General features: G+C 42.2%; 1 protein-coding gene across 20 annotated transcripts in view; it reads left to right on the top strand.

Moving 5' to 3' along the window:
* Positions 1-26762, top strand: part of CALD1 (caldesmon 1) — a 223514-nt gene that overhangs the window by 133690 nt on the left and 63062 nt on the right. For 16 of the 20 annotated variants that reach the window (XR_015285938.1, XM_086886026.1, XM_086886021.1 and 13 more), the window contains one exon: positions 8744-8855. Coding sequence is in view for 19 of the 20 variants with exons in the window: in XM_086886026.1 (XP_086742152.1) it covers positions 8785-8855 (71 nt within the window). In the remaining variant the exon portion in view is untranslated. Of the gene's footprint in view, positions 1-7562; positions 8027-8743; positions 8856-26762 lie in introns of those variants that run through there. The other 4 variants (XM_086886030.1, XM_086886024.1, XM_086886017.1 and 1 more) reach the window with 1 other exon arrangement.

The raw sequence follows: 26762 nt of genomic DNA, 5'->3' as shown, positions 1-26762 counted from the left end.
CTGGCCTTTCAGCTGCAATGTATCTATCATGTGTTGTTTTGGTGTGAGTGCAAAGATACTGCGAGGGAAGAGGAGTTAAAGTTTAAAAGCAGCTGGCAGCACCTTGAAAATTTATCATTTATTTCTTCCAAGGAACTGGCTGGATTCAAAACACTCGGTGTCTCTTAGGGCAAAACCAGCAGCATCAGCAAACCAAAGAGCTTTAGGTGTGTTGGGTTTTCTTTGCTCATATTTCTTTTTTCTTTAAAAATGCAGGGATGATGTCTAAAACCCAGTATTGTTGCTTGGTGTTGGCTCAACAGAGCAAGACCAGAGTCCCCCTCAACTCTCATTAGAGTTTATGATGTTCAGCACTAGGCAGAGCTGGATCCTAGAGCTGAATGTTTTAGCACGGAGAGAAAAAGGGTTGAAAACACAAAACCCAAGCCACAGTAAGCTGGCTGCATTTTATCTTCATATTCTTTTCTATTACTGTTTTATGACTGACTATGTAGCTTAATGTATCATGATTTTGTAGTTTGAAACACGTTCCAGAAAACATGTGGAGTTTGAAGCCTGGCTGAGTGCATATTGCTGTTGGAACCTTACCTTAAGGTTTGCTCAAATGTTTCATTATTTTTAATGGCATGGCCTTAGCCTTTTAATTCAAGATGTGAGAGATACAGAGAAAGTGTGCAAACAGAATGCTAAAGCATTTATAAAAGCTGCTTGGAAACAAGTACCTTCAGAAAATGTATTGGTGAAGCTTTTCCAGAGTTGTGCTTCTGCCTGTGTGATTCTCTTTTCCATTCTCTGCAATAGAAATCAGTGGGAAATGGGAATTGTCATTTAACAGGGCAAGGAGTGCATTCTCCTCTTTATTATATATTGGTCATCTGAGCTAGTTGTTTTTTCCTATTATGAAGGACAAAGAGCTCCTGGATGGAAGTTGTTGGCCCGGGTGCTGTTTTTGTGCTCTTGGAGCCCGTGGGAGATGAAGCTGGGGCATCACCACGGGTTTGTCACAAAGCATGCAGGAGGACTGAGTGCACCTAATCATTCTTGTGATTAGATCAGCAAAATGAAGATCTTTGCTGAAAGAAGGTGGTGATGAAGGTGGAAGCAGACAGAAGGCAAGGGTAACTAGTGGATGATGTCCTAGGAGCTTGCTTCCCGGTGTGCCATTGCAGGAAAAAATGAATGCGAGTCAGAGCTCATTTGGGGATGAAGCACTTTTACAAATGGTTTTGTGGACTGCAAAATGCCTTCTGTTTCTGTGTGTTTGGCCTCATCCTCACTACCTGGGTTATTCTCACTTATGGTTGAGCATTGGTAAAGGGAAATGAAGCTTTTACTGCACTTTGTATCTCCAGCAAAGGCTAAGTGTTTCCTCAGTGATAAAGGTGCATGTAAAAATAACTCATTTCCCACAAGTAAGGAGTAAAGGCAATTCTGCCTTTGCATGTGTGTGCACAAAGGTACAAGAGGATGAAGCAGTCTATATTGGCAAAATCTGAGATTGCACCAGTTTCTGGCCTACAGGGTATGCCCACTGAACTTTAATTTGTGTATTAGATGAATCTGTGAGGATGGAATCCAGTCTGACTGAAGTCTCTGGGAAGTCTGCCAAGGATTCCAACAGGACCAAGATTTCAGCTCTAGTTTGTATACGAATAACATTTCAGTATCTTCTGATCTTTGGGGACAACATACTTGAAATACTTCAGAGGACACTTGAAGGGGAGAGTCAAGGGTCGATCCTTCTGCCATGAGAACCGGTGGCTGTGCCAGCAGCTTCCAGCTATGTCTCGTTCCTTCCTTCATCTGCTAATGGGAAATGATAGACAAATGTCACAGAGATCAGGGCTGGGACTGGTATGTGCAAATCCAGATGTCAAGAGAGAGCTCTGCCTGGCCCTGGAGTCAGTGTGCAGTAGAGGAAAGGAGAGGAAGGAAGTAGGAGGAGTGGAAGTGGCCGTCAGCCTGCCTAAGGGAGGAAAGATAAACGGGGACTTTCCACTGGAGCGGGCTGGCTCTGAGATGAGAGCATCACCAGTGTTTGCTGACACCTCTGGAACAGTGCAGCTCCTGCCCCAGTGCTGAACTGGATCATGGATACAAGAAATGGACCAGCCATGGATCTTTTAGTTGCAGACCATGATGCCTTAGGATTTTAGCTTTTATATTTTCATATGTTTGTTATCCTGCAGTTCTTTGGTGTATAGCTCTAAACTCCACATGCAGTGCCAGCTGCTGTTTTCCCATTTTGGTCAAACACAACAATTCCTCTCCAGGCCTGGGAATCAAGGACACCTCACTGCCTCAGGCCTGAGAGATGGAAACAAAAGTGAGTTGGGTGCAGGGAGCAAACTTGGGATAAATGACTTCATTACCCGAAGCTGTAATTAACCCACAATATACAAATGGACCAAACTTATAAAAGTATGAAAACCCATGTTCCATTTTGAGTGTAGCCCCTGGGTGGGTTTCATCTGTCCTAAATGTACCTGAAGGCACTTCAGTAAATAGAACAGCTTTTTATTCTCTTTATTTTGTCTAGCTTCTGTTTTTAGGCAGTCCCAACAAGGCATCAACCCAAGGGGTGACCTCTGGCAGGAACAAAATCCTATAAAAAGCTCCCTGACAACATTTTCAGGTGGTTCTGTAGGAGCAGGAGCTGTCACAGGGCCTGGCACCTTCCAGAACATTTGTGATGTACACTTTGGTAACCTGTGCTGGAGGCAGGGTGGGTGAAACTCGCTCAGCACCTCTGCAGCTGAGGGCCTGGACCATGGCCTGGTCCTGTGGCCAGCAGCAGCTTGCAGAACACCAGCTAGGAATGTCTGTTCTGTGTAATCACTGTGTATTTTTTGCTCAGGATGCCACAGAGGTGTTCACTAATTTATTCATCGAGTTTGGAAGTGTCCCACCAATATACATGAGCTTTTTTCACTCCCATGAAAGAGGAGATGGAAAATGTACTTCATAGCAAAAGCAAAGATTTTAACAGATGGGGGGTTTGATTTCCTCATTGAAATTATCTGTAAGTCACTGCTTTCTTCTCATAAAGTCATTTGTTTGGAAATACACACGTAGCTGGAAGTGAAATGTTCAAAGAACTGAAACTGGGACCTTGAGAAAACACCAAAGTTTGATTTTCTTGTGCTAAGGTTGGTTTGCCATCGATGAGTTTCCCTTGGAAGTCCTAAGAAGCATGGTCAGATGAAACAAGGAACAGCTACACTGGAATAAATCTCTGTTCATGTGACCTAGTATATTTATTTTGCCTCAGGTCCCACATGAGCTATTCTGTTTGAGAAGGAATAAAGCTGCTTGATATGGGTTTGTGTGTATGTATATGTGTATATGTACAAGAGTTTATTTTCTGCAGTCAACATGAATATTTGGCCAAGTTTACAGAAACAATTGCAGATGTGGTTTTGCATGAAAGGAATGTTGAAAATTAATTTATGGAGCCTTACTGTTGGTAATATATGGTTCTGGTGATATCTAACATTTTGGATTAAAGAAGGGGCATGCATGAGGTGTGACACAGGAGAAATCAATCCTTTGAACTCCACCTTTTGGTTTCAATGAAGTCATGCCTGTTTCTAAAAGACCTGAGTGGCACTGGCTGCTTCTAAAGCAGAATTAATAGGGGAGCAATGAAAATAATTCCCAAATGTTTTCTGACAGATTTTAATAAAAAACACACTTATTTGTTTTGACTGAAGATAGATTAAGGAGCTCTAATTCTCCCAGATATTGCAGTAGAATGCTTGTCATACCTGCATTTCATGGGTGCCAGATTAAACAAGTCACATTTAGACAATGAGTGTTGCTTGCTGAGTTGCTTCTAGCTTCAAAAGGGGCAATGAAGAGGTTATGTTTTCACTTCTGAGGTGGAGGAGGTAGAAGGAAAGGGCAGTGGTAGTCCTAGGGATACAGTAGGTGTCATGGAATTTAGCCAGCTAATGCAAAATACCTTTCATGCTTCTCACTGACCAGTCCTTTGCTGACATTTGAAAGGTCCACGCTTTGACACCAGGGCTTTGAGCCACCTGAGGTGGACACAAACTGGAAAACAGAAGACTTGGATCAATGAGGTACAAGTCACAAAGCTGCATGCAGTCTTGGTTTAGGTCAAAATGTAATGAGGAATTTGATGGTTTTGGTGCTAGTATGGACAAAAACAAATTGCAATGAGGGCAATAAATTGGGTCTTCTGTCACCACCTGATCCTGCAGTGAAGACAGGAGCAACATTTAGTTGTGAGCACATGGGAAACCTTTGTGTAGCTGGACTTGGAAGGATCCTGAAATTTCTACTGGGATTCTCCAGTGCAGGATGGGCCTGTGCTGGCATTATCACCTCATTCACCAGCCTGAGAGGCTTGTTGGGCTCAGAGAGGAAGGGGACACACCTGAGGCACAGCGTGCAGAAGTCTTTAGACACAATGAGAAATTTAGCAGGAGGTTTTTCTTGTTACAGAGAAACTTAGGCCAAATCCCCTTGCTTCCCTTCAGGTGAATGAGGAACTTGGGAAATCTGTTGTTGTGCTTAGAGGGAAGCAGGATGGAATGTGCTCGTGTGGCACAGATCCTCGAGCAGCACACAGCCGTGCTATATCAGGGAATAAACTTTGGTTCAAAGTTTCCTGGCTCAGCCAGGTTGAAGCTGGTGTAGAAGTTCAGCCTAAACATCTGGGAGCTCACGCAGTGTGTTGGAAAGGTGGCTGGGAGGTCTTGAAAGACATTTCTGTTCAAAGACCTGAGCAGTAGTTTGCATTTTGCTCACAGCCAGACTGGCTCAAAGGTTTTTAAGACCCCCTGGATGCTGAGTTGTCTCTGAAACCAGTGCTGGGAATAGGGTGAGGACAGTTTTAAATCTGAGCCAGAGCAGGAGGTCATTTTGCTCTCCACACTGGATTATACAGTTATATGGTTGTGTGTGTATTTCTACTCAGCCAATTTATTGTTTGCTTTCAAAAAGCGTATTCCCAACGAGTGCTATTAATATATTTTGTCACATATTTGCAATTACTGTGTGCCTTCCTCTGATTTTCTACCTGGATGAAAGTTGGAAGAAAGAAGCCAGGATTTTCCAAGTCTCTCATGGGATGAGACGTAAAGGGGAGTGGGATTTGCATGTGTGGGCTTTGTTCTGGGAGGGATTAAATGTGGCTGTCCTTGAAGAAAGTAATTTTTAGCAAGACAATGAAAAACTAAACAAATTTTAGCAATTTACCACAGTCAGGCGAAGATCAAACAGATTATGTGAAGTGAAGAGAGGGAGTAAGACTCAACTATTGCTTTTGAAATGAGGGTTTTTCTGGGGGAGTGATAATATCTTCAGGGCACTTTGCTGTGATTCTGATTCAAGCAATGTAGGTAAATTCTTCCACAGGTCCCTCTTTTGAACCTGGTAGTGGAAAACCCCCCAAAGTTTGCTTCAGATTATTTCAGTGCTGTAAAAGCTGAAAAGATGCTGAGGGTCTTGTTTTGAAATAGAAACAATGGTGAGTGATGGACCTTTTCACACTGTGAGAGTAGCCCATGTTCCAGTAATTTGCACAAAGGTGTGGATGCCAGGGGAATAGAACTGGTCTAGTAATTTCAGACATCTGCATCTATTAGATAAATATATATACACCAACTTACTAAAAATAAGAAAAATAAGTATACAATCAAAGAGTAGAAAAATAAAATGGCTTTTCACACCTTGGAAGGTCACACAGAGAGGCATTTTCACAAGTGGCTTTGAGGGCAGGCTCTGGAGGGGAGCTGAGTGGAGTGTTACATTTTTTCCCAGGATTTTTTTTTACTCATGAGCAATTTTAAATTCTTAAAAAAAGAAACATTGAAATGTACACACTCCAAAAAATGGCTTGTAGAAAACGCTTCTAATAATTGGTACCTACATCAATAAGTAAAGAAATTTTTGAGTCTTCTGAGAATCTTAATTTTATACTATGTATAAAAAAATGTGCATTATATTATATACATATATATTAATATATATATATATATATATATAACGTATTTTTGTGGAAATAGGAAGAATTTTTAGACAGATTGATGTTATTGTCTAGTGGTTCTTAGAGGCTGGATGGCAGCTTGTCATTTTTGGGGAGACAGTGAACAGCACTGAACAGCTGACTTCCTCAAGTGAACCTTCTGGCTGATGGCTCCTTTTCTTGCACTAGTATGGCTTTGCTAGATAAATCAAACTGATGGCCTGAACTCCATTTCCCAAGTGGCTTCCTGATTTTTGAAAGAGAGATTTTGGACTACAGGCCTTCTGAATGTCATGCAGTGGCTGTGCCTCAGTCCTCTGAGAGGAGACACTACACTGGAATAAACCCTTGCCCTCCTCCCGAGGTGTCCATCCATCTGATCTTCACTGCATGACAGAAAAGCACCCTGAGGATGGGGAAAATTTTCTGCATCAGGACTGCTGGGCAATCTCCCCAGTGCTCCTGGGAAGGAAAAAGGGGAGGAAGAACAGAAATAGTTTGGGGTTGTTGTTGTTGTCCTCCTCAGACTTCCTCGTGAGGAAGAGCTTGAGCTTTCGGAGACGAGGGGTGGTGCTGAGGACCATGTAGAAAGGGGAGGGGTGGAGGATGGGCTGGGACATTTGGAGAGGGCACAGGGACAATGTTGGTGCAGAGAGCCTCGAGCAGCCCAGAAGAAAAAACAGGTGGAGAGAGGGATGTGCCTGGCTGGGTAGGAGCTGATAAAGGTGCACATAAATCAAAGCATGTCTGCTTTGGGGAGGTAAAGCAGGAAAAAGCTTTGGGATTCTTGTTCCTGGCATGTGAGTTGTCATCCTAACAGCCAAGTCTTTGTTTAAATCCCTGGTGGTGAATGCTCCACAGGCCAAATGCTGCTGCCTGGTACAGTCCTGGCTCCTGAGGACACTGGCATTGCACAGAAACCCAGCGTGCTGCTCTGAATCTCTCCTGTCGTGCACCATAACTCCTTTTTGATCCTTGTCTCCCAGGCAGGGGCAGCCACATCAGTCCTACAGCTCACAGGTCCTCCAGTGATGAAACTGGGGCCAGGTTTAGCTGCACACATGGGCTTTCTCCTTTCTTGGGAAAAAATGGAAGATTTGCTGTTCTGGGTTCTTAAAGGACCAGAACAAGGACCCAGTGCTAAGAGATTGGCAAAAAAATCGTGTTACAACTTGCCTTTTTAGATATATGGCCTAACTGAATTAAAATAATAATAATAATTAAAAAAAAGAAGGTAAGCAGCAGCATTGTAGTGTCTCTATCAGATTTGCAAAATTAACATTTCCTTTGAATCTCCACAAAACAACCCCAGACAAATGCGAGGAAAATCACATCAACAGCAACAAAAATTTAAATCCCCCAATCTGGGAACAAATCAGAAACAAAAATACCCCCAGGGAAAGTAAACTAATAAAATAACCTTCACAAAACCCCCGCCCTCAGCAGTGCTTTAATCCAAAAAAGGGGGCAGAAAAAGCTTCCCTGAAGCCAGGCAAGGCTTTGCTGGTGCCAGTGATTTTTATGGGGAGGGCACTTGGATATAAAGCCAGGAGACAAATCTCCATCTGCAAACAGAGCGCTTCAAATAACATCCAAAGGCACCTGGGCTCCGTTTCCCCTCAGCTGCCAGCAGCTCCTGAGCCACCCTTGGAAGTTTTAGGCTTTCCCTGTGGAAGGACGGGCTGGGAAAAGTGGTTTTTTTTTGGGGGGTGGAAATCCTTGGAGTGCAGCTCCGGGGCTGGGATTGCAGAGGAAGCTGAGGCCTCCAGCCCTGCACAGGAAGCAATCTTAGAGCAGGCCTTAAATGCCAGATTCCAGGCAGAGTTTAACTAACCACTGACAGCTCTGTAAACAAAGCAGGGACAAAAAGAGAACAGCTTTCCCTTTTCTGGTAGTCATTTTTGGTTTGGGGGCTGCAGGGGAATTCTGTAATAGTCGGCTTGATGGGATATAAACCGAGGCTGGGAAGGCTTTGTATATGAAGAACTGTAAAGGGGAAAATACTTCATGGACTAAATCATAAAGAAGAAGGTAGGGCACGGGCAAAGCACGCGGATTAATCACCAAAAAAAAAAATATATTGCTACTTTTTGTTCTTTGAGCGGGATCTGTACATAGTTTGACTTCCCCTGAGTGGAATTTTAAAGCAGTGGCTTATTTTAATTATTTCTCTTTTCGTTCTCTTTTTTCTCCCCCCCCTCCTTTTTCTCTTTTCCTTTTAATTCTTTTCTCATTTTCTCTTCACTTTCCTTTTTTTTTTTTGAATTTCTGAAGGTGGGGGTGGGAACAGCTGGAAGGGGGGGGACTAACTTTTGCAGAACTTTTAATTTTCCGTGCAACTAAAAAAAAAAGAACTCCTCTCTCGTGCAGTGCTTTTACTGCTTGCGGTGAAAAATTGGAAGCTTAAAGTTAAAAATCCTGCTGAATTTGTTGTTTTTTTGTTAGTGGAAAAGACCTGTGACGTTACAAATAGCTAGGCTGCGGCTAGCAGATGTATACAGTCCTTACTTGAAGCATGTTGATTTAATTTTAACTAGGAAACTAAACGCAGGCAGGGCTATGTTTATCCTACAAGACATTTCATTAATCTTGTTTATCTCAACAATACCGAGGAAGTCGAGGTTTTTTGATGGAAAAAGAAAATAGTTACAGCGCCGTTAAGGCAGCAAAACAAAACTAAATGGACTCAGTTGGTTAAATGCCTCCCTTGTGTTTTCACTCTCATCTAAGTGATCATCTCCCTTTTAGATTTGGATCTTTCCAGAGCTTGGAACGCTTAAACAGCCGCCATGGATGACTTTGAACGCCGCAGAGAGCTCAGGAGGCAAAAGCGTGAGGAAATGCGCCTGGAAGCAGAGAGGTGAGTTACCACATCTGGAAAATGGTGCTGGTGCCTTGCCTTTGATTAGCAGTGGCTATCAGAATTTCTGCCTCAAGTCCCAAAGAGTCCTTGTGCTAGCGATACGTGCCAGAAAAATAGCTTTAGCTAACGTTGTGGGAGAGATGAGGAGTGTGTACTACCTAATTTCTTTAGAATGCTGTAAATGTCTGGCTTCTGGTGAGATGAGGAGTGTGTACTGCCTAATTTCCTTAGAATGCTGTAAATGTTTGGCTTCTGGTTATTTTGCTGCATGGATAAATGTAAACAGCAAAGGTGGTGGAATATGGGCACGGGAAATCATAAGAAAGGAAAGCTCATCCTCAGATGCTGTGGGAGTGCTGTGCAGATGGGATTGTACTTGCCAGATATTTACATGTCAGATATTATATCTACTAAAGATAAAGGTATAAATTGAAATCTGATATACACTTGGTATATGCTGTATTCAATTTGTGTGATTTGTCTGCCTGTACTGGGCATTGCCTGTTGCTTTTTATTCATTTACAGTCGCTTTATGTGGGCACCAAGAGCAGCATTTGCTGTCTGTTGTTACAGATTTACTTTGGTGAAATGAGAGCAGAATTTGATGTGGGTATGATGATGTCAATTTATGAAATAAATATCGTGAAAATACTGGGAATGGCATTTCATAAACTAAACCCATTTTACACCTCTACAGTTCTGTTCACTTTAATGAAATTTCATGATTTACACTGGTGTAAATAGGGAGAAAGGCTCCATTCATTTTTGTAATGTCTTCAGTGATAAAAAGATTTGATTATTAACACTGCATTGATTTTTAAAAAAAATAAAAGCTAGGTTTAAGCACATTTTGTTCTCATTTTTGTATTTAATTCTGAATAGGGACTTCATTTTTGTTTCTTCTTCTTTAAACAAAGCTGTTAAAGGAGAGGCTGAGACCTGAGGGTTTGATGGGAATAGCGGCCTTGGGTGGTCTGTGGAGGATGTTAGGGGTTGTAGTTTGGGAGTTTCTGTAGAAAAATACCTCTTAACTTCTCTTTGAAGACCTCCAGGCTCTGGTTGAGCATGCAGAGGCTGTGGGGTGACCTGGGCTGTGTGCTGTGGCTGGTTTGGGCCGGCAGGGACAGCCACAGGGCCTGGGGACAGTGGGCTCTGCCCTTGCCATCACTGGAGCTGGAATCCAGGACCCACGTGTATCCCACCCTGCTGATGGAAACTGCTTTTTCCACGTCTGGGGTGCTCTGTTGGGGTTTAGGAGTGGTGCTTTCATGGAGGGGGGTAGCTTGGCCAGAGAAGAAGGGTTTGGGCCTGTGTCCCTTTTTCTCCCTGATCACTGCAGATGCGCTCCGTGCCCTTTCCCACACATCTGAAGGCTTTCAACAATAAATTACTGTACGCTAAATCTTGCTGTACTCCCTCTGCTGCTGCCAACTTCAAGCATTCAAGTACCATGAGTCAGACCCCTTAAAAGTCACAAGACTGCTTTAAAAATCTCAGGATCTTAAAAATAATTTAGTCTGGACTTTTTATTTTTGGTTTGCCTTAACAGTAACAGAGCCTGATTCTCAAGTTCAGATGCGACTCTGGGAGCTGGGACCTCCCAAATCCTGCCCCAGTGAGGGCAAGGTGGGGCAGGAGATGAGCTGAGCATCTGCCCCCATTGCAGAGCTCACACAGAGGGAAGGACAGCAGCACTGGGGCAATTATTATTAACAAATGAATATGTGATGCTGCATCGGTTTTGGTGAATTCAGATTTTTAGGGATTTTTGGGGGATCATCTTCGCCTTTATTGATTTGACCACAACATGTCATAAGCTGCAGAAATCTGCTCTCCAGGCTTTCATAAAACACTTTCAGGTGTTTTATGAAGTGGGTTGTGCAGTCCTAAAGCTCAGCATGGAGGTTGGAAATATTCCTCCATAAGTTCTGAGCAGAGGCCACAGAGCCCCACAGTGGGCTGCTGTGGGGAATCCAGCACTGGTTGTGAGCATTTCTGCTGGGAGATGGACAGATGGATGTCTGTGTGGGCTGGAACACACTTGCCAGGTCTCCCATGTGCTGTTTAGGCTTTGAGTAGAGCAGCAAACCCAGCAGTGCAAGCAGCCACATCCATCAGCAGCGTTTGTAACTCCAGTGTCGCGTTTTGCCGATTCCTGGGATGAATATACATTGAAAGCCCGTCTTTCTAGCTGGATGCCCGTGCCCAAGGAAGACTGAGGGGTGAAAATGTAGCAGGATGGACTCCTGCAGCACCTGCCCAAGAGAGAGTGATTAGATATTATCATGCCTTCAGTGGAGCCAGAGCCATGTTAGGATCAGTGAGGATTCAGATGCTGTCAGATTCCCGAGAGTCTGTGATGCTGGAGCCGCTGATGTCCAGCTATTTAATCTTTGGGAAGCTTAGTGTAAGTTCAGTTCATGAGGTCTGGTGTGAGGCTTTGTGTTTTGGGGCTTTTTCCCATTAGGAATCTGTTGGAAATGATATTTTGTTGTGCTGTGTAGCCCTGCCATTTGGGCTTCGTGTGCTTAGAATTCGTTTTGTCTTTTGAAGACCAACATTGCATTTCACCCCTGGTACGTGCTGTGGATAGTAATTAAAGCTGTGGCAACTCAGATAAAAAATTTCCACCAACTCAGAAGCAAAGTGGGTTTTTTTTGCATTTTAAGATCTTATAATTTCCAGGTATTCCAGACGTTCTGGATTCCCCACGCTGCGCCCACCCAGAAATTTTGTCCAGCCAGATTTAAAATTTTTTTTTTTTTACTATTTATATTTGTCTGGATCTCTGGAGGCCTCTCAATGTGTTTGGAGCAGCACTGCAGACCTGTCTAGGGGGCATGTTTCCAACAGCAGACATATGGGACTTTGTCCAGCTTTCTCCCAAGGCTGTCAGATTTATTGCGTGTGCTCAGCCTGGCAGGGTCCCAGCAGCTCGGGTACCTCAGGGGGGAAGGAGACTTTCCAGCCACAGCCTGGGAAACCCAGGACAAAGGATGGCAGTGCCAACTTGTGCCCATCTGGCATCATCTGGTTTGTACTGATCAGGTGTGAGCTTCAGGGAAAAAAAGGAAAACCTTCTTGGATGTGCTACACCTTTAACTGCTCAGGGGCAAAGCTGAGGCTTTGTCCTGCTCCCCAGGGACAGAGGGACTCCTGTGCCTGGGACTGGTTTTATAAAGCCCTGAGGTACCAGTCTGGAGCTGGGAAGCTTTGCACTGATTTCAGCTTTGGATTAAGCCCTCCCTGAGTTATTCCAGGCAGCTGATTTACGAGGCAGTGGCAGCCCTGAAGGAGCTGGATGAGCTCCTCAGGGTACATCCTGTGCTGCAGTGTCAGGGCTGTCACACCAGCGAGCTGCACGGAACTGACGGGAAGGATCCCATGTGGAACTGGAGCACAGGGGACTGACTTCCTTCAGCAAGGGAAAAAACAAATACCACCTGCTGCTCTGTGCCTCTTCCTAGGCAGTAAAAGATGTTCCCTTGAGCAAAACCCTTGGGTTTTGTCGTTTTGATGTTGTAACTGATGCTGGAAGAATTTGGCCTGGAGCTGGGTAGAGTTTGTGTGTGTCTGGAGGGGTGACAGAAAGCATTTCTGCTGGTCCACTTCAGTCTGCTGCAGCTGCACTGAAAAGTTGAGGTGAAATACTTCTTGAAATGACAATGGACCTACTTCCTTGACTTCAGCAAAACTGAGAGCAAAAATAAGCCCCTTAAACTCTCTAAAGAATATTTCTCAGGTTAATCTATTTAGTACTTAAATCTCAATTTTACAACTGGCTGACTTGTCATTGTGCCAGCAATGAATTTTCACTTCTGCTTTGTGGTTGTTGTTATTATTGTTGTTTTGTTTGTATTTGTTTTTTAGTTTGTTTGATTTTGTTTGGTTTGTTTGGTTTTTTTTTAAAATTTTATTTATACTAGGAAGCTGATCCAGTTTGTTCCATTGTCACAGCATCACTGCTGCAGACTTCTGGAAGGTCTTAGGGTCATTGTCAGCCTGGCCTCCGTTTAGGTGAAGCTTAACTTTGAATCTGAACCAGAGTTTTGTCCTGTGTCGTGCTCTTCCCTAAGTGATTGCAGATCATGTCATGGGGAAGGAGAGCTGTTGGTCACCCTGATGTGAAAATATGGCAAAGAGAAGGGGTTATCTAGGTTAATTAGATATTAAATAACTCACCTTAAAAAAGGGTATTTGAGTAGGACATAGAGAAAAGCACTGCCACAAAGCTGCATGGCTCCTGATAGCATTAATTTAGAAAGAGAGAAAGAGAGAAAGAGAGAAAGAGAGAAAGAGAGAGAAAGAGAGAAAGAGAGAAAGAGAGAAAGAGAGAAAGAGAGAAAGAGAGAGAGAAAGAGAGAAAGAAAGAAAGAAAGAAAGAAAGAAAGAAAGAAAGAAAGAAAGAAAGAAAGAAAGAAAGAAAGAAAGAAAGAAAGAGAGAAAAGAAAAGAAAAGAAAAGAAAAGAAAAGAAAAGAAAAGAAAAGAAAAGAAAAGAAAAGAAAAGAAAAGAAAAGAGAAAAGAAAAGAAAAGAAAAGAAAAGAAAAGAAAAGAAAAGAAAAGAAAAGAAAAGAAAAGAAAAGAAAAGAAAAGAAAGAAAAAATAAAAATATTTCTTTATATTTTAAAGAAAAGAACCTGCAGATGAGGGATGGCAGGAGCCTGCAGGAGGCTGAATGTCTCCTGGGATAGTAAATTGCTTAAATGCAACTTTTGCTAAAACAAGACACATGGTTAATCCTGACTTGGTACAACTGAAAAAGAAGTCAAGTGAATTTCAGTCTGGATCTGTGAAGGTGTGTAGAGGACCAGAGAGAACCAGAAATTTCACATTTTACTGTTCCTATGGAGGCTGTTGTAGCTCTGGCAGCAGACAAAGGACAGATTCACCAAGTTAAGAAGGTCAAACCTGCAGGGTACATCTTTGCAGGGCAATGAGAAGCACGTTTCTTACCTTCTGGAGAGGTTAAGACTGGACACATTTGTTTCCATGGGATCTTAATGCTTCTGGAGGGCAAGGAAGTGCCATCCACAGAAAGTAAAAAATTTCCTTTTCCTGTCCAGGACAGTGAGGGTGAGTGTGTGTCCATGTTAAATCAACATTGAATGACTACAAATAACTTTTGAAGCTGTTTTTCATTCCTGCAGTGCAGTTATCCCTGGTATGGGGTGTACATTAGTGAGAAATGTTAAACAGAGTTGAGAGCTTAGGAATTACACAAAAATGGTTCCTTTCTGGTTTCCTTTTGCTTGAAACACTAGGAGCTGCCCATTTCTTGTTTTCAAGCATCTGGTTATGTTTTTGTTAAGAGTTTTCAGACACTATGCTACAATTCAGGTTTGTGTTGAGGGAAGGAGAATGTGATCCTAATGTAAGTTTTCAATGAGTGCATGTTTGAACCTAAGAGAAGCTGGCTGCATATATGTTCCATGTCATTTCCCAGTGTTCATGTTTTATTTCAGAACTCCATTTCCCCAAAAGTTAAACCTCTGTCCTCCTCAGGGCTTTTCTCCTGTCTATTCCAAGCCTCTTTTGCTACTAGAAAAAAAAGCAACCTACAGCGGTTTTATCTCTCCATGAATTTCATATAACCCTGAAGTTGCAAATATTTTGGGAATTTCTATTTGTCTTTCTGTAAAATGCTCACTTTTTGCTAGAGCTGAGACATGACATCTTCTGCCCAGGAGATAAACATTGAGGCACTGAATAAATAAGATTAGAGATGCGTGAGAGTTGAGAACAAATTGAAGCGGAGTGCTCCAGCTGTTAACCTGTCTTCACAGCTGCCTGGAATTCCAGCACTGACAAGACATATTTGAATTGTTGGGGTGGGTTTGGCCCTTCACACTGAATCTCTGTTGTGCAATTTTTGGAGTTCATTTCTAACCCAGGCAGAAAAGCACGACCTGGTGGCTCATTAAAACCTTCTCTACTGCAGTCACTCTCAAGTGAGAGTGGATACTAAAGAAATCTTTGCTGTTGGAGCATTTCAAATGCCCTGGAGGAAATAACCAAATGTATGGAAAGCTCAGTAGAATTGAGCTCTAATTTTTGTGTTTTCAGATGACATTTTCTTTAAAGTCATTACAGAGAAATGTTTCATAAAAGCAGCTTTGTTCTTCAGAGCTAGACATACAGAGTTCAGACTTCACTGAGCTGAACCCACTGCAATTCCTAAGCAGACAACAAAATCAGCTCCTCAGTACTTCACATCATAATATGAAATAATCATAATGATATAATAATCCAGATTATGGATTATAGCATGTTAAAATCACTCTGTAATCTGTGTACTATCTGTACTACGCCAGACAAGTTTTTAGGAGGATGGCTCCAATCTAGCACCCAGACAGCTGGTAAAATGCCCCATCTTTTATCTCTTGGAAACACCAAGGAATTTTGGAGATTGTTGGTGGAAAGGAGGCCCTTCCAATCCTGTAATCAGGTAACCCACATGCTGCCAATTGAAAATCTGCCTTTTGTTTCCTCCTATAAATTTATTAACTGGACTGCTGTCCTTCATGAGTTGGATCTTATTTAAATATCTGATAAATACAGGTGTGGAGACACAGATTTCTTTTTTTGCTTATCATTGATAATTCTGACAAACATGCCTGCTTAAAAGAGCACCATGTGAGGAGCAATATAACATGGAACTTTATCATGGTTTTCTGAATTAGACCAAAACTGGTGCCACACAAGGAAAATTGTGAGTGAAAAAATGTAGCTGATATGGTAGAAATAAGTGTCCATGGCTTTCCTGCTATGTTTATACTGAAAAATTATATCTGTTTAGTGTTTTAGATGCAAATTGGCAGTATGCAGTCTGTTAATCCAGGGCAGAGTGCAGCACTCTTGAATCTCTGTCACCTTCAAACAGTGTAAGCCATATCAGCCACCACAGTTTTCTCACACAAAAGGCTTCAGACACTTGAAATGCAAAAAGGCTGCATTAAGAGAACATTGGGCTAAGGTTGGGAAGGCACAGAGCCTTCAAAAACTTCCTGTGCCATCCTCAGCAGGGCACGTGGTTTAACTTCTGTAAATCCACGTGGCAGAGACCAAAGGCACTGCTCCAAACTGACTGAGAATAAAAAAGGTTCTGTTCTTGGTCCCTTTGTCAGAGTCTTAGGCAGGGAAATCCCTATATTTCTATATTTTTTCCTAGACAATAAGTATGTAGCTGAGCTACAGTGGCAGAGTTAATTTAATTCATTGTATAAAGAATATACTGTAGGATTTTATTTACATTTACCTCATCACACAAATGCATACACTTGCAAATTGTTTGGCTGGCAAAAATCTACATTCACCCTTCTTTTGAGTAAATAAGGCCTTATATTTAATAGTGCTCAGCAATAAATTTAATTTTGTTTAAAGTAAAGCAAAGGGAATACTGTGTTGTTCCCATACAAAAGAAGCTGATGGTTGAATATCCCTGTGTTTTAGGAAAAGTTTTAAAGAATACTCTTCAGGCAAATCTGTTTGATAATTTACCTGCAGTAACATATTCTTTAGGCTGCATGTGTGTGCTGCAAGGATCTGGGCACAGAGGAAGAACTAATGGCAGGCTTTAAAACTACAAATTTGCAGACTTGGACCGGCATCTCTTAGTTATTACATTTAAATACCTTCTTGTAAGAGAACAAGAACATTGTAGAACTTATTGCTTAATTATGTTACTATTCTTCAGGGCTTTCTGGGCTCAGAGTGGTAGAAGTTATTAGACATGAAAGTGCAGTTATTGCCCAGCTGTAAGACTCTTTAAGGAGTGACATGAAAATAAATTTAGCCAGAGCAGTTCTAGGAGCATCTGCTCCTCAGTGTGAGTTTGCATTTTATTAATGTCTTTATGATCTAATATCTGAAATTAAACCAGATAATCAGAAGAGGAGATTTGAAAAGCTGAGGCCAATTGGTTTGCAGGGATACCAGATGAAGTCAAATGCTAACAAGTTTCACACACGAATAAGCAGAGTTATGTAAACACTCTCAGATTGCTGGCAGCCCAGGCAAAGCCATCCCTTCACAGCTCAGCTCAAAGAACCACAGAGGAAAAATGTCATTTGCAAATGAAACCCCAAACCGATTTCAACTTGCAGGAGCATCTCATTTGGTCAATTAGCTTCTGCATTTTTGGCTTTGTGCCTTTAAACAAGTTTTTAATTACTGAAGATAAATGTTTATGAGCGGCTTTATTTCTCTCATCGTAACCTCCTTATTAGCTCGTGCTAAAGGAGGAAAATCCCTCTTGCCAGCAGATTGTCCTTGCATGATCAAGGGCTTTCATAGCATGAGGGAAGTCATCAGGTGGCTGTGCTTGTGCTTCTTGGACAAATGAATTCATCAGCACACAGCTCAAGAAATATCCCTGGCCAGGAATAAGGGCAGTGGGCAGCTACACCTTAGGAGAGAGATTTGGTGACAGCACAGAACGCTGGCATGGAGCCTGACCAGAGGGTGACACAAGTGACACAGATGAGAAGGAGTAATTGCTGTGTTGGTGCTGCAGCTGAGCCCTTCTCCTCCTGGGGAGCAGCGAGGGTGATGGGAAGTGGAAAAGTGAGCAGGATGCGTTTCTTTTTGTTTATTGGAAAGTATAAACCAGTGGGCAGTGTATGTGACAGTTAAAGGTTAGCTTCATCTCAGCTGACATTAAGGAAATATAAACAGATGCTGTTTTGCTCCTTTTTATGTCAAAACTTGTTGGCTGGTCCAAGTAATCTTGCTTATTAATAGTCTTTTCTAGATAGTCTTGAATAAAAGGCCAGCAAGTTTGTCATGCTGACAGAAAATCGAGGGAAGGCTGAAACTCAACAGCAAGTTGTGACTGTCTTTTGGTTTGGGATTTTGTTTTGGGTTTGTTTTTTTTTTTCCTCTGACATTTTTCTGAAAACATGCCTCAGTTTCCTTAAAGGTAGGGTGTGACCCTTTTTCAATGCAGACATAATTAAAGCAAAGAGCAAGGACTGCTCCAGTAAAGGTTATCTTCAGGGACTGTGTTCTTGTGCTGAGACCAGAAGAGGTGCTCTAAATTGGTACCCAAAAGCAGGGCTTCTTCAAAGGTCTGGTTAAATTGCTTCTTTATACTCCTTCTTCCCTCTTCCACCAGCTTGAGACAACATTTTGGTGTGTGGATTTATTGAATTGAGCAAGTACTCCCTTCTCAGTGAGCCTTCTTTGCATGATCTAAACCTGATCCATGGCAAATTTTAAAGTCAATTAAATGCACAGAGTGGAAAGAAACGAAATCACCATGACTCCATTTACTGCTTGTCAGCTGAACCTCTCACAAGTCAGGTCTTACTGTGAAACAGCACGGGAGGGTAAGCCCAGCCACATTTGCACTGGGAGCTTTGCACAGATTCCATGCACTTGGTTCCAAACCAGGTTTGAGGTAATTTTCTGCTGTTTCTGTAGCTGTGATGCACTTCCCAAGTCACTGAGAACATACACAAATCTGTGTTCACAAAGCACACATCTTCCTACCCCAGGACAGGTTTCTATGCCTAATATCTCGGAGAAATACGTCTTTTGGGGTTGGGAGGATGTTTTTGAGCAGAATTCCAATGAGCAGACAGTGTTAACAGGAGCAAGCTGGTTTCATTTATAACACTGTCAGCCCTCCAGTGATAGGGAGAAGATCAGTGGATCAATCCTGGGAATTTCTGAAAGGCAGTGTTATAATTACAGTGGTGAGAAAGATATAGGGCTGAAGTTGGCTTCAGAGCAGAATGCTTGCTTAATATAAAGAATAAAACTTTTTCCATCTGTGTTTTTTAGCAGACAAAAGAAACAAGGTGGCTGTTAGTGAAATGGCCCTTTTGGGAGGGGGGAAAAACAACAAGCAACAAACCTCACAGATTTGTTTTTGATCTTCACCTGAATTCCAAGACCATTAATCAAAGCTTAGCCATCAGATTTTCACAGAAATGTTTACAGCTGGGACGTGAACCACCACAAAAATCTATTCCTCCATTCCTCCCAGGTTTAGTACCTGTCATCTCCTCAGAGGACCAGAGCACAGCAGAGACTGGAGAGGAAAATCCTTTCCATAATCCATACACAGAAGGGTTTTTTGTCCTTGTGCCTCCTCCTGAGATGATGACACCATTGAACTGGCATGTCACACCACGCCATCCCTCAAGATGAAGCCCTCAACCTGCAGTCTGCTTTTTTCCCACACAGGAAATGTTTGATTGGTTAGATATGAAAAAAAAATAATAATAATATCATGTGTATTACCATGGGAATAGGATGACTGTAGATTCTTTAGAATAGGTTTTTTTTTCACTGGCCTGTGATCACCAAGCTGAACAGTCCTCACAGCTTTTTCAAGCTCATTTTCAGCCTACACAAAGCTTGTCCTGGGCACTGCTGCTGGGATCATTCCCGAGATTCTCCAGCAGCTACTACTTCAGTGTCTTAATAAGGCAGTACCAGAGCTGGGAAGGACAAGGAGATGGATTTTCTAAACACTGGCTACACATGGATTCCTTTTATGGTCCAGCTTGCAGAGTGGGGTATTCCTCTGAAGGTCAGAGACGCGGATAACAAAGTGCTTCCCGCTGCAGGAGGCATCATGTGTCTGGTGCCACATATCCAGGCTGTTCTGAGAAGGAGAAAGAAATATTTGGGTAGGGAAGTGTAGAGAGAAGGGGGAAAAGCAGGCCCTGAAGTTCTGTGTATTTTGCATTGATGCTGTTGCTGCACTCTCTGGGGCTGCAGGATGGATTTGTGACCATCGTGTGGAGAATGTGTGTGTGCGCTGATATTTCACAAAAAAACATCCCTCAGGATCTCCTCTGCAGGGTTTCTGGTCATCCCACAGCAATACCAAGGGCAAATTTTCATGTCATGGCCATGAATTTGGTTCTTCCTTCTCCCAGCAAAATGAGATAGAGGGCTAATGACCTTTTCAAACCAGTGAGTTATGATAGCTGCAGGCTTTGTCTGTGCTGGAATGCCACAAGATGAATTTGTTTAAGGAAAAGGTTTAATTCCACCCCCCCCTTCCTTCCCCTTCTCTCTTGTACAAGCTAGAGAGTCTTTTCTCTCATTAGCATGTAATCATCTTAGACTGGAGCATTGAGTAAGTTCCTTCAGGGCTACAGTCTCATTTCTCACCCAAATTTTTGATGGAATGGATGAGTCATTTCAATATTCTAACGAGAAGGAATATATTGGTGATTAAATTAATATGAGAAAACCTCCTACTAAGCAATGAAAATATCATCATGTTTTTTCAGGCCTGAATATAAGTGCAGGATATACACAAATTAAATGAAGAAAATATATCTTCAAGGCAAACCTGAAATGTTTAGGCAAATTCAATGGACTTGTAATCTAATTTTTCGTTTACTGATTATTATCAGATGGGCTAATACAGTACCTAATAAACTCTGAAGATAATGAAAGACTTCAGCTGTGTCACCAGCTCTGACACTGAGGGAAGAGAAGCGCTTGAAGGTGTTGTTTTGGTGACTCATATCTTGAGAGCCTAACTTCCTTCATCTGTTCCCCTGTTGCTTTGCTGGCTCCATCCTGATTTCACCTATCGTGCTCACATCACACTTTCAATGAGATCCTGATGTACTGCCTTTGATACCATCATTGGTCTTGCATGCTTGTGGTTAATGCTGGCTTTGGAGGAAATGTGACTTCTCAGTCTGTTGGCTGCGTGGTTTTGCTGGATATAATAACTTGCTTGGAGGAGATAAAGGTATAAATGCACAGAAGTGGAACAAAGACCACAAATTTAGTTGATGAAAGCTTTTAAAATCCTGTCCTGGCTTGAAGATAACAGAAGAATTCTGAAAATCAAGAGGACATTAATGAGTGTGTTTTAAAGCAGGGTAGATGGAGGAGGAAAAGGTTGGCTGCCAGTTAAACTCATTTAATTGGCCATGTCATACATCCAGAGCTGTTCCATGTTAAATTGCATTCTGTGTTTCAAGGCTTGCCCTCGTTTCAGTCTGAATCCTGTTTTTGGTGCTTGTGCACGCTCAATAATGACTCTGGATTTGAGGGATTGGTGTAACAGAGAGCAGGAATCATCCATCCCATCCTCATTATTCTGCTGGAAGAAATTCTGGTAAGATGTCTTGGTGACTAGGAATGACTTTTCCGTCACCAGCCCATCTTCATTTATTTATTGGTTGTTCTTCCCTCAACTTGGGCTGTGTACCCTGTCATCAGTTTTTAAGCCAAATTCTTTATGGAAGTCAATAGGGAGTCCTGCGCAAAGGGAAATGACATAATGCTGCCCTTTAGTCCTACCTACAGAGAAGCAGACTTGGGGAAACATACACATTTTCCTCATTACCAAGCTCTGAATTTACAGCATGTGTTCATTTTCTATTGACATCCGGCAGCAACCCAACACGTTGTAAATTCATCCGTTTGTATTCCAGACAATTGTTTTTAATAAAAAAAGATTCTGGATGTTGTCTTTGTTTGGCTTGCATATGGTAAATGTTGAGGTCTTCAGTCCTCTGAGGTAAAGAATGTGCCATTTTAATGGGCAACATGGAGTGTTCTTAGCTAAAAATATTTCCTTGTCCCGCTGGAGTGCCTGATTTTGTAGGCTGCCACCTTTTACACAACCAGTAACTCTCCAGCATTTTGCTCTATAACTTGTAAAATACTTTTGATATGAAAGATGCTTCTGTAAAAATGTAAGCTGTTGTCATGTGAACTGTCACCTTTCACAAGGGAAAGGTTTCTGTGTCCGTGGCCTGCTCCTGTAGTGCCTTCAAGCTGTTGTTCTGCAGCACAGGATAAACAGAGTTGGAAAATGGGTTTAAAGTCAAGACTTTTCTAATAAGACAACCCCTTTGCTAGTTACAATCCAGACTCTTTAAAGCTTGGATGCTTAATTAGATGAAGTAAGGATGTAAGGATAAACATAAAGAAATCTGGCCAGAGCAGACTGCTTGAAAGGTAGCCTGAAAGTGATTCCTTCTGTTGGGGGCAGTAATGCCATTTTTTTTCTGCTTTTATCCTCCTTTTAGAATTGTAGTGCCTCTCATGCTGAAAGCTGCTTTGTACATGTCTGTGACCACAGCATCTGGCATTTTGTCTGTTATTTACTAAATGTATAAATGCATTATTTATGCATTTAGTAAATATATTTAATTTAATTAATAGTGCATATATTTATGTACTACCTTTTAGCAGGGTAGTGTTGTTCCTTTGTCTTTCCAAATGGGGAGTGAGGAAGGGCTCAGCCACAAACCTATCAGAGGGGATGTATTAATGTTGTTTTTTTTTTGCTTGCCTCTTTGCTTATCAGACCTTCTCCAGGCTGCAGAATTTGGAGCATGATGTGCAAATCATCCAGGCCCACAGTTTTTAGCACCTGTACTTTGGCACAGGCCACTTTTAGAAGGAGAAGCCATGAAAAGCAGCCTTAGCCATAGACTTCAGGAATCATTCTCCATAAGTTTTAAGCTCTTTGGAGGAGGCTGGCCCACCTCTGTTACATTTAATCAGAGCTCTGTGTGTGCTTTATTGCAGGGAAAATTGCAGGTGGAGCCACTGCTTATCTCTGGCACTCACTGTTGGCTCCTGGGTGTTGATGAGGAGATGTTGCAGTGTGTCTGCTGATGATTCCTGGCCAGGGAGGGTGATAAGGTGGACAGCCTGATCATGCTGGACTCACTTGTTGGGTGGAGAGATGGCATGAGGTGTTCTGCATGGCTTTAATGGAGCAGCTGTGTTCTTAATCAACCTTTTCAAAAACTGGAGATTAACACCTCCTTGTAACCCCTTTCCCCTTTATTTTGTAGGATTTCACCTCTGCAGATTTTATTTGAGGAGGTTGAAGGGTCTTTCAAAAGCCTCTGTGAGCTTTAGAGTCACATCTTGAATGGTCAGTGGACAGGGAACTTCAATGTTGCTGAGCGTGTGTGTGAGAGGAGGATGTGGGAGACATCTGGAGACTTCCTCTGTCCAAAACTAACAAACATGATGCTGCATTTTTGGGAAAGCAATCAGAAAATAGGGCAGGAGCCATACCAGACTTTGACTGAAGGTACTCTTCTGCCATTTGTGATCTCGATTCTGGGACAGCAGCTATGGTGACCATATCAGATAATATTTTTTCCCTGGTTTTTTCTTCCTCTTTTACTTTTTTTTTCTTTTTTCTCCTAGTTTTATTTTTTTTTCCTCTCCTTAAACCAGAACCATGACCCTGTTTCTTGTAAATGTGCCTTTGTCATCATGGGTTTTGGCAGACATAACACATTTTACCTCAAGCCTCATCTTTGATCCCTTAGTGGCAGACCTGGGAGTAAAAGCCACAGGACCACATCACCTCTCCAAGGCAGAGAACAGCTGGGACCTTCCTCACAGAACAGTTTTTTTGCAAGCTGTAATTTTGGGTCTCTCATAAACCGGGGCAAATGCAGCTTCACCTTGTGACAAAGAGCAGTTTCAAAAGGCACAGAGCTGCCTGCAGCCTTGTTTAGGCAGAAGAGGGGAATGTGGCAGCTGAGCCTGTGCATTTAGTGAGTGTTGGCAACAGATAATAAATTAAGACTCTTTGGGGTGAAAAAAAAAAGGTTGCTTATGTAAACCAACTCCATTTGTTAGCCTTCCTCCTCCCTAGCCTCTTTCCCCATTATTTATCAATTAAATATGCTGAGAGTAGGGAGCTGTTGACCACGAAATTGGGGGGGGGGGTTGTGGGGTAATAGTTGTTATCCTGTTCCAAAAGCTATAAGATGGATACCAGAAAGAATGAGAGTCAGATGTAGATGATGCTGTTGAGTTGCCATTGGTAGAACAGAATGTACTGTACTATCCAGCTCTGCTTGTTGCTGTGTCTAAAACCATAGAGTATGAGGGAAATGTGGATGTCAGCCTGGAGCACTTGTGTGGTTTTACAGGCTCCTCATTACGTTGCTAAACTGTGTGTGATGGATTAAACTGCCATTAGAATTCCATGTCTCCAAACAGCTTATTTTGCTGCACAGACTCTGCTTCCACTGAGAGCTGCTTGCAAGTGAAGAGAGTCTTATCTTTCAGGCACTCCAAGGTTTGCTGCTCCTACTGTCAGCAAAATTCTGATTGACTTTCTTACAAAAACTGGATGAAATTCTCGTAGACTTGTTTTTCATGAAAACAGGATGGCTAGGAAAGAGTGCTGAAAACTGGGAATGCTTACCCCAAACCCCTTTCTCATGAAATTGAAGGGGAGGGGGATGAATTCTACATTTCCTGCAAGGTAATGTAGCTCTGGTTTTCTCCAGATGGAGAATGTCCTGTGAAGGTTACATTTAATTATTTCCATTAAGAAATAAGGGTAGAGGCCTTGCCTTCACTGAGCTGTGACCCTGGTGTCCCTAAATTGTGCTCAGTAACTCCTCTTTTGCTGTAGTTCAAATCAGTGTTTTAACTTAGGCAGTAATAACACATTTTACTAGGTGTATTTAACTTCAAATCAGTGTTTTTCAGTATTATTTGGAGTCACAAATTGGAAACCAACATCAAAAACTTAAACTAAATGTGAACTTGAAACTTGTTTAAGCTGTTACTCTTTTCCTGAACGGCAACTCAGTCCAAATAATGACTTTAAAAAGTCTTTTTAAAACTCAAATATTAACTTGAAGGAGCCAAACTGAAACCAAACCAAAGCTGAGCTGAAAAGCATAAATTAGTTGAACTTTATGAGCAGAGCTGTACTGCAAAGTTGCTTACACATGTGCAGGGAAGGGAAAGACCTCTGCTCTGACATTCTTGCTGTCTTAATTAACACAGGGTGTGCACAGCTGATTGACAAGGAAATGGCAGAAGATGCAGTCAGGCAATTACAGATAACACAAATTGTGGTCACAACTCATCAGATTGACTGTGGAGGCCTTGGCAAATGTGGCCCAGACACAGGGGATGCACTGGAAGTTTTATGGGAAGACCTAGAAAAGAAACAAAGCAAAAATCTCTCATCTATTTCCACACTCCAGGATGTTTCTGGTTGCCTGAGCCAAAGAAAGGAAGGACAAAGTCCCTTGGGGGAGTTAAGGTGGGGCATTTGTGACCCAGTTGGACCCATCTAGTGGGACACATGCCCTTTATCATGTACAGGTGTGGGGATCCCTTGCCCCCCTTGGATCACAAGTGTATCTTGTCCCAAAAAGCCATTCCAGCAGTGGCTGCAATCCACTATCCTGAGTTATCTCAATGAAGCCTCCTATGGATTTTAAAAGCATATTTACAAGCAATTTTATTTTTCCTTGTTCAAGGCTGAAGGCAACCAAAACAGTAAGAATATATGTTGGAAAGTACTGGGAGAGGTCAGAGCAGTGCTGGTTAAAAGATTTAAAAGAGGAAGAACATGTTAGGAGGAGTAAATTTTTAGAGCATCTCCCATGAGTTGAGCTGATGACTCTGCCATGGGAGGTCCTCCAGTGGTGTAGGATCATATCCCACCTCCTGCACTGTCCCAGGCAAGCCTGGCTGCAGACTGAGAGAGCTCCTGGGCAGTCAAGGCTGTGCTGAGAAATTTTCACAGTCTTTATTTCAGCTCAGCACCTCGCCGTGCTCAGGTGTCCTACTGCCTTCATGACAACGGGGATTTGGCCTGGGATAAATGTACCAAGAGCTTCTTTCTTCCCTCCCCTGAGTGCTTAAAGCTCCATTGTCAGCATTCAGGAAAGCCATGTTTAGACTGAGCTGGAAACAGGTACCAGTATGGCTAGCTGACGCAAGAGTGGTTTATTTTCCATTTTAATAGTTCTTTAAACAGGTCCTGCATTTGTATATAGCTCCTTTGTTGGAATAAAAATCTTTGTTGGAGGCTACCAGACAGCTATAAATAGCTGTCGTGAGTATTTATGCTGGGGATAATCTCAGGAGAAGATATTTTTAACTTTGCACATTGTTTGGAGTAGGAAATTCTTTTAATGCCCACATTTTCCATTCCCAGTGCCATTAGCTGTTCCCCACCCCCTCTCATGATGCCTGCCTTGCTCTCTCTTTCTCCCTCTTATTTCCTTTAAGGTTCAAGGTTACAGCCAACCCACTCCAGAGGCAGACTTGAGTTGATTGGTTTTTTCCCAAGGAAAAGGCTAACTTTGGCCTTTTGTGAGTGTGTGGGAATTCGATTCATTTCATGGGGCTATCAGAATGTAAACGAGATATCTCACCAGGCTGTCCCTGTAAACTGGGTAATGAATGGGAACTTTATTTCTCTCCTGCATGGAACTTGTTAGAATAACAGTGGCCAATCTATTTTACACTCCCATAGAAAATATTTGACTTTTTTGGGGTGAGTTTGTGAGGGTGGCTGCTTGTACCCATGCTTAATGCTGGACCAGGAATAAACAAATAAATGAAAAAGGTAAATAGAGGCATTATGCTATTAAAAATATGGTCCTTGGCAAAGCTTGCTATTACACAAGCCAATATATAATTCCAATCAACAAAATCTTCAAATATGTGTTAAATTGAAAGTGAGGTGCAGACTGTGGGTCAGGTTTCACACAGTTTGAAGTGCAGTCTTTGAGAGAAATTCACTGTGAGGCAATCTAGTCAGACCTTTGTTTTATTTTTCACAATTCTCTTTAGCCTTACAAGAGACTGACACATGCACAGCCTAACAATTAATGGGAATTAGGTACCTTCTAGCCTAGATTGTCAGTATAAAGGATTATTTGACAGCAAAAATTATGTGAGCTCTGTCCTGTACATAGAGTCAGATTTTAAAAGCTATTTCAATACCTCTTGAGATTTGCCTTTGAAATCTCTTTTGATCTCATGGGGCTGCCCAAAAGACAATTTGTGTGCTCTTGAAAACCTCACCCAAGCTCCCTGCTCCTGCCAGCAGCCCTGGAGCATCTGTATGAGGGGATGGTGTTTTTTTTAGGAGATGAAAGTTATTTCAAGCCTCTCTTTCTCTGCA

This window comes from Cyanistes caeruleus, chromosome 4 (assembly GCF_971803275.1).
Source record: "Cyanistes caeruleus chromosome 4, bCyaCae1.hap1.1, whole genome shotgun sequence".
Taxonomy (NCBI): Eukaryota; Metazoa; Chordata; class Aves; order Passeriformes; family Paridae; genus Cyanistes; species Cyanistes caeruleus.
Note: the sequence above shows the minus strand (reverse complement) of the source record. Positions and strands in the feature narration are given on the sequence as shown.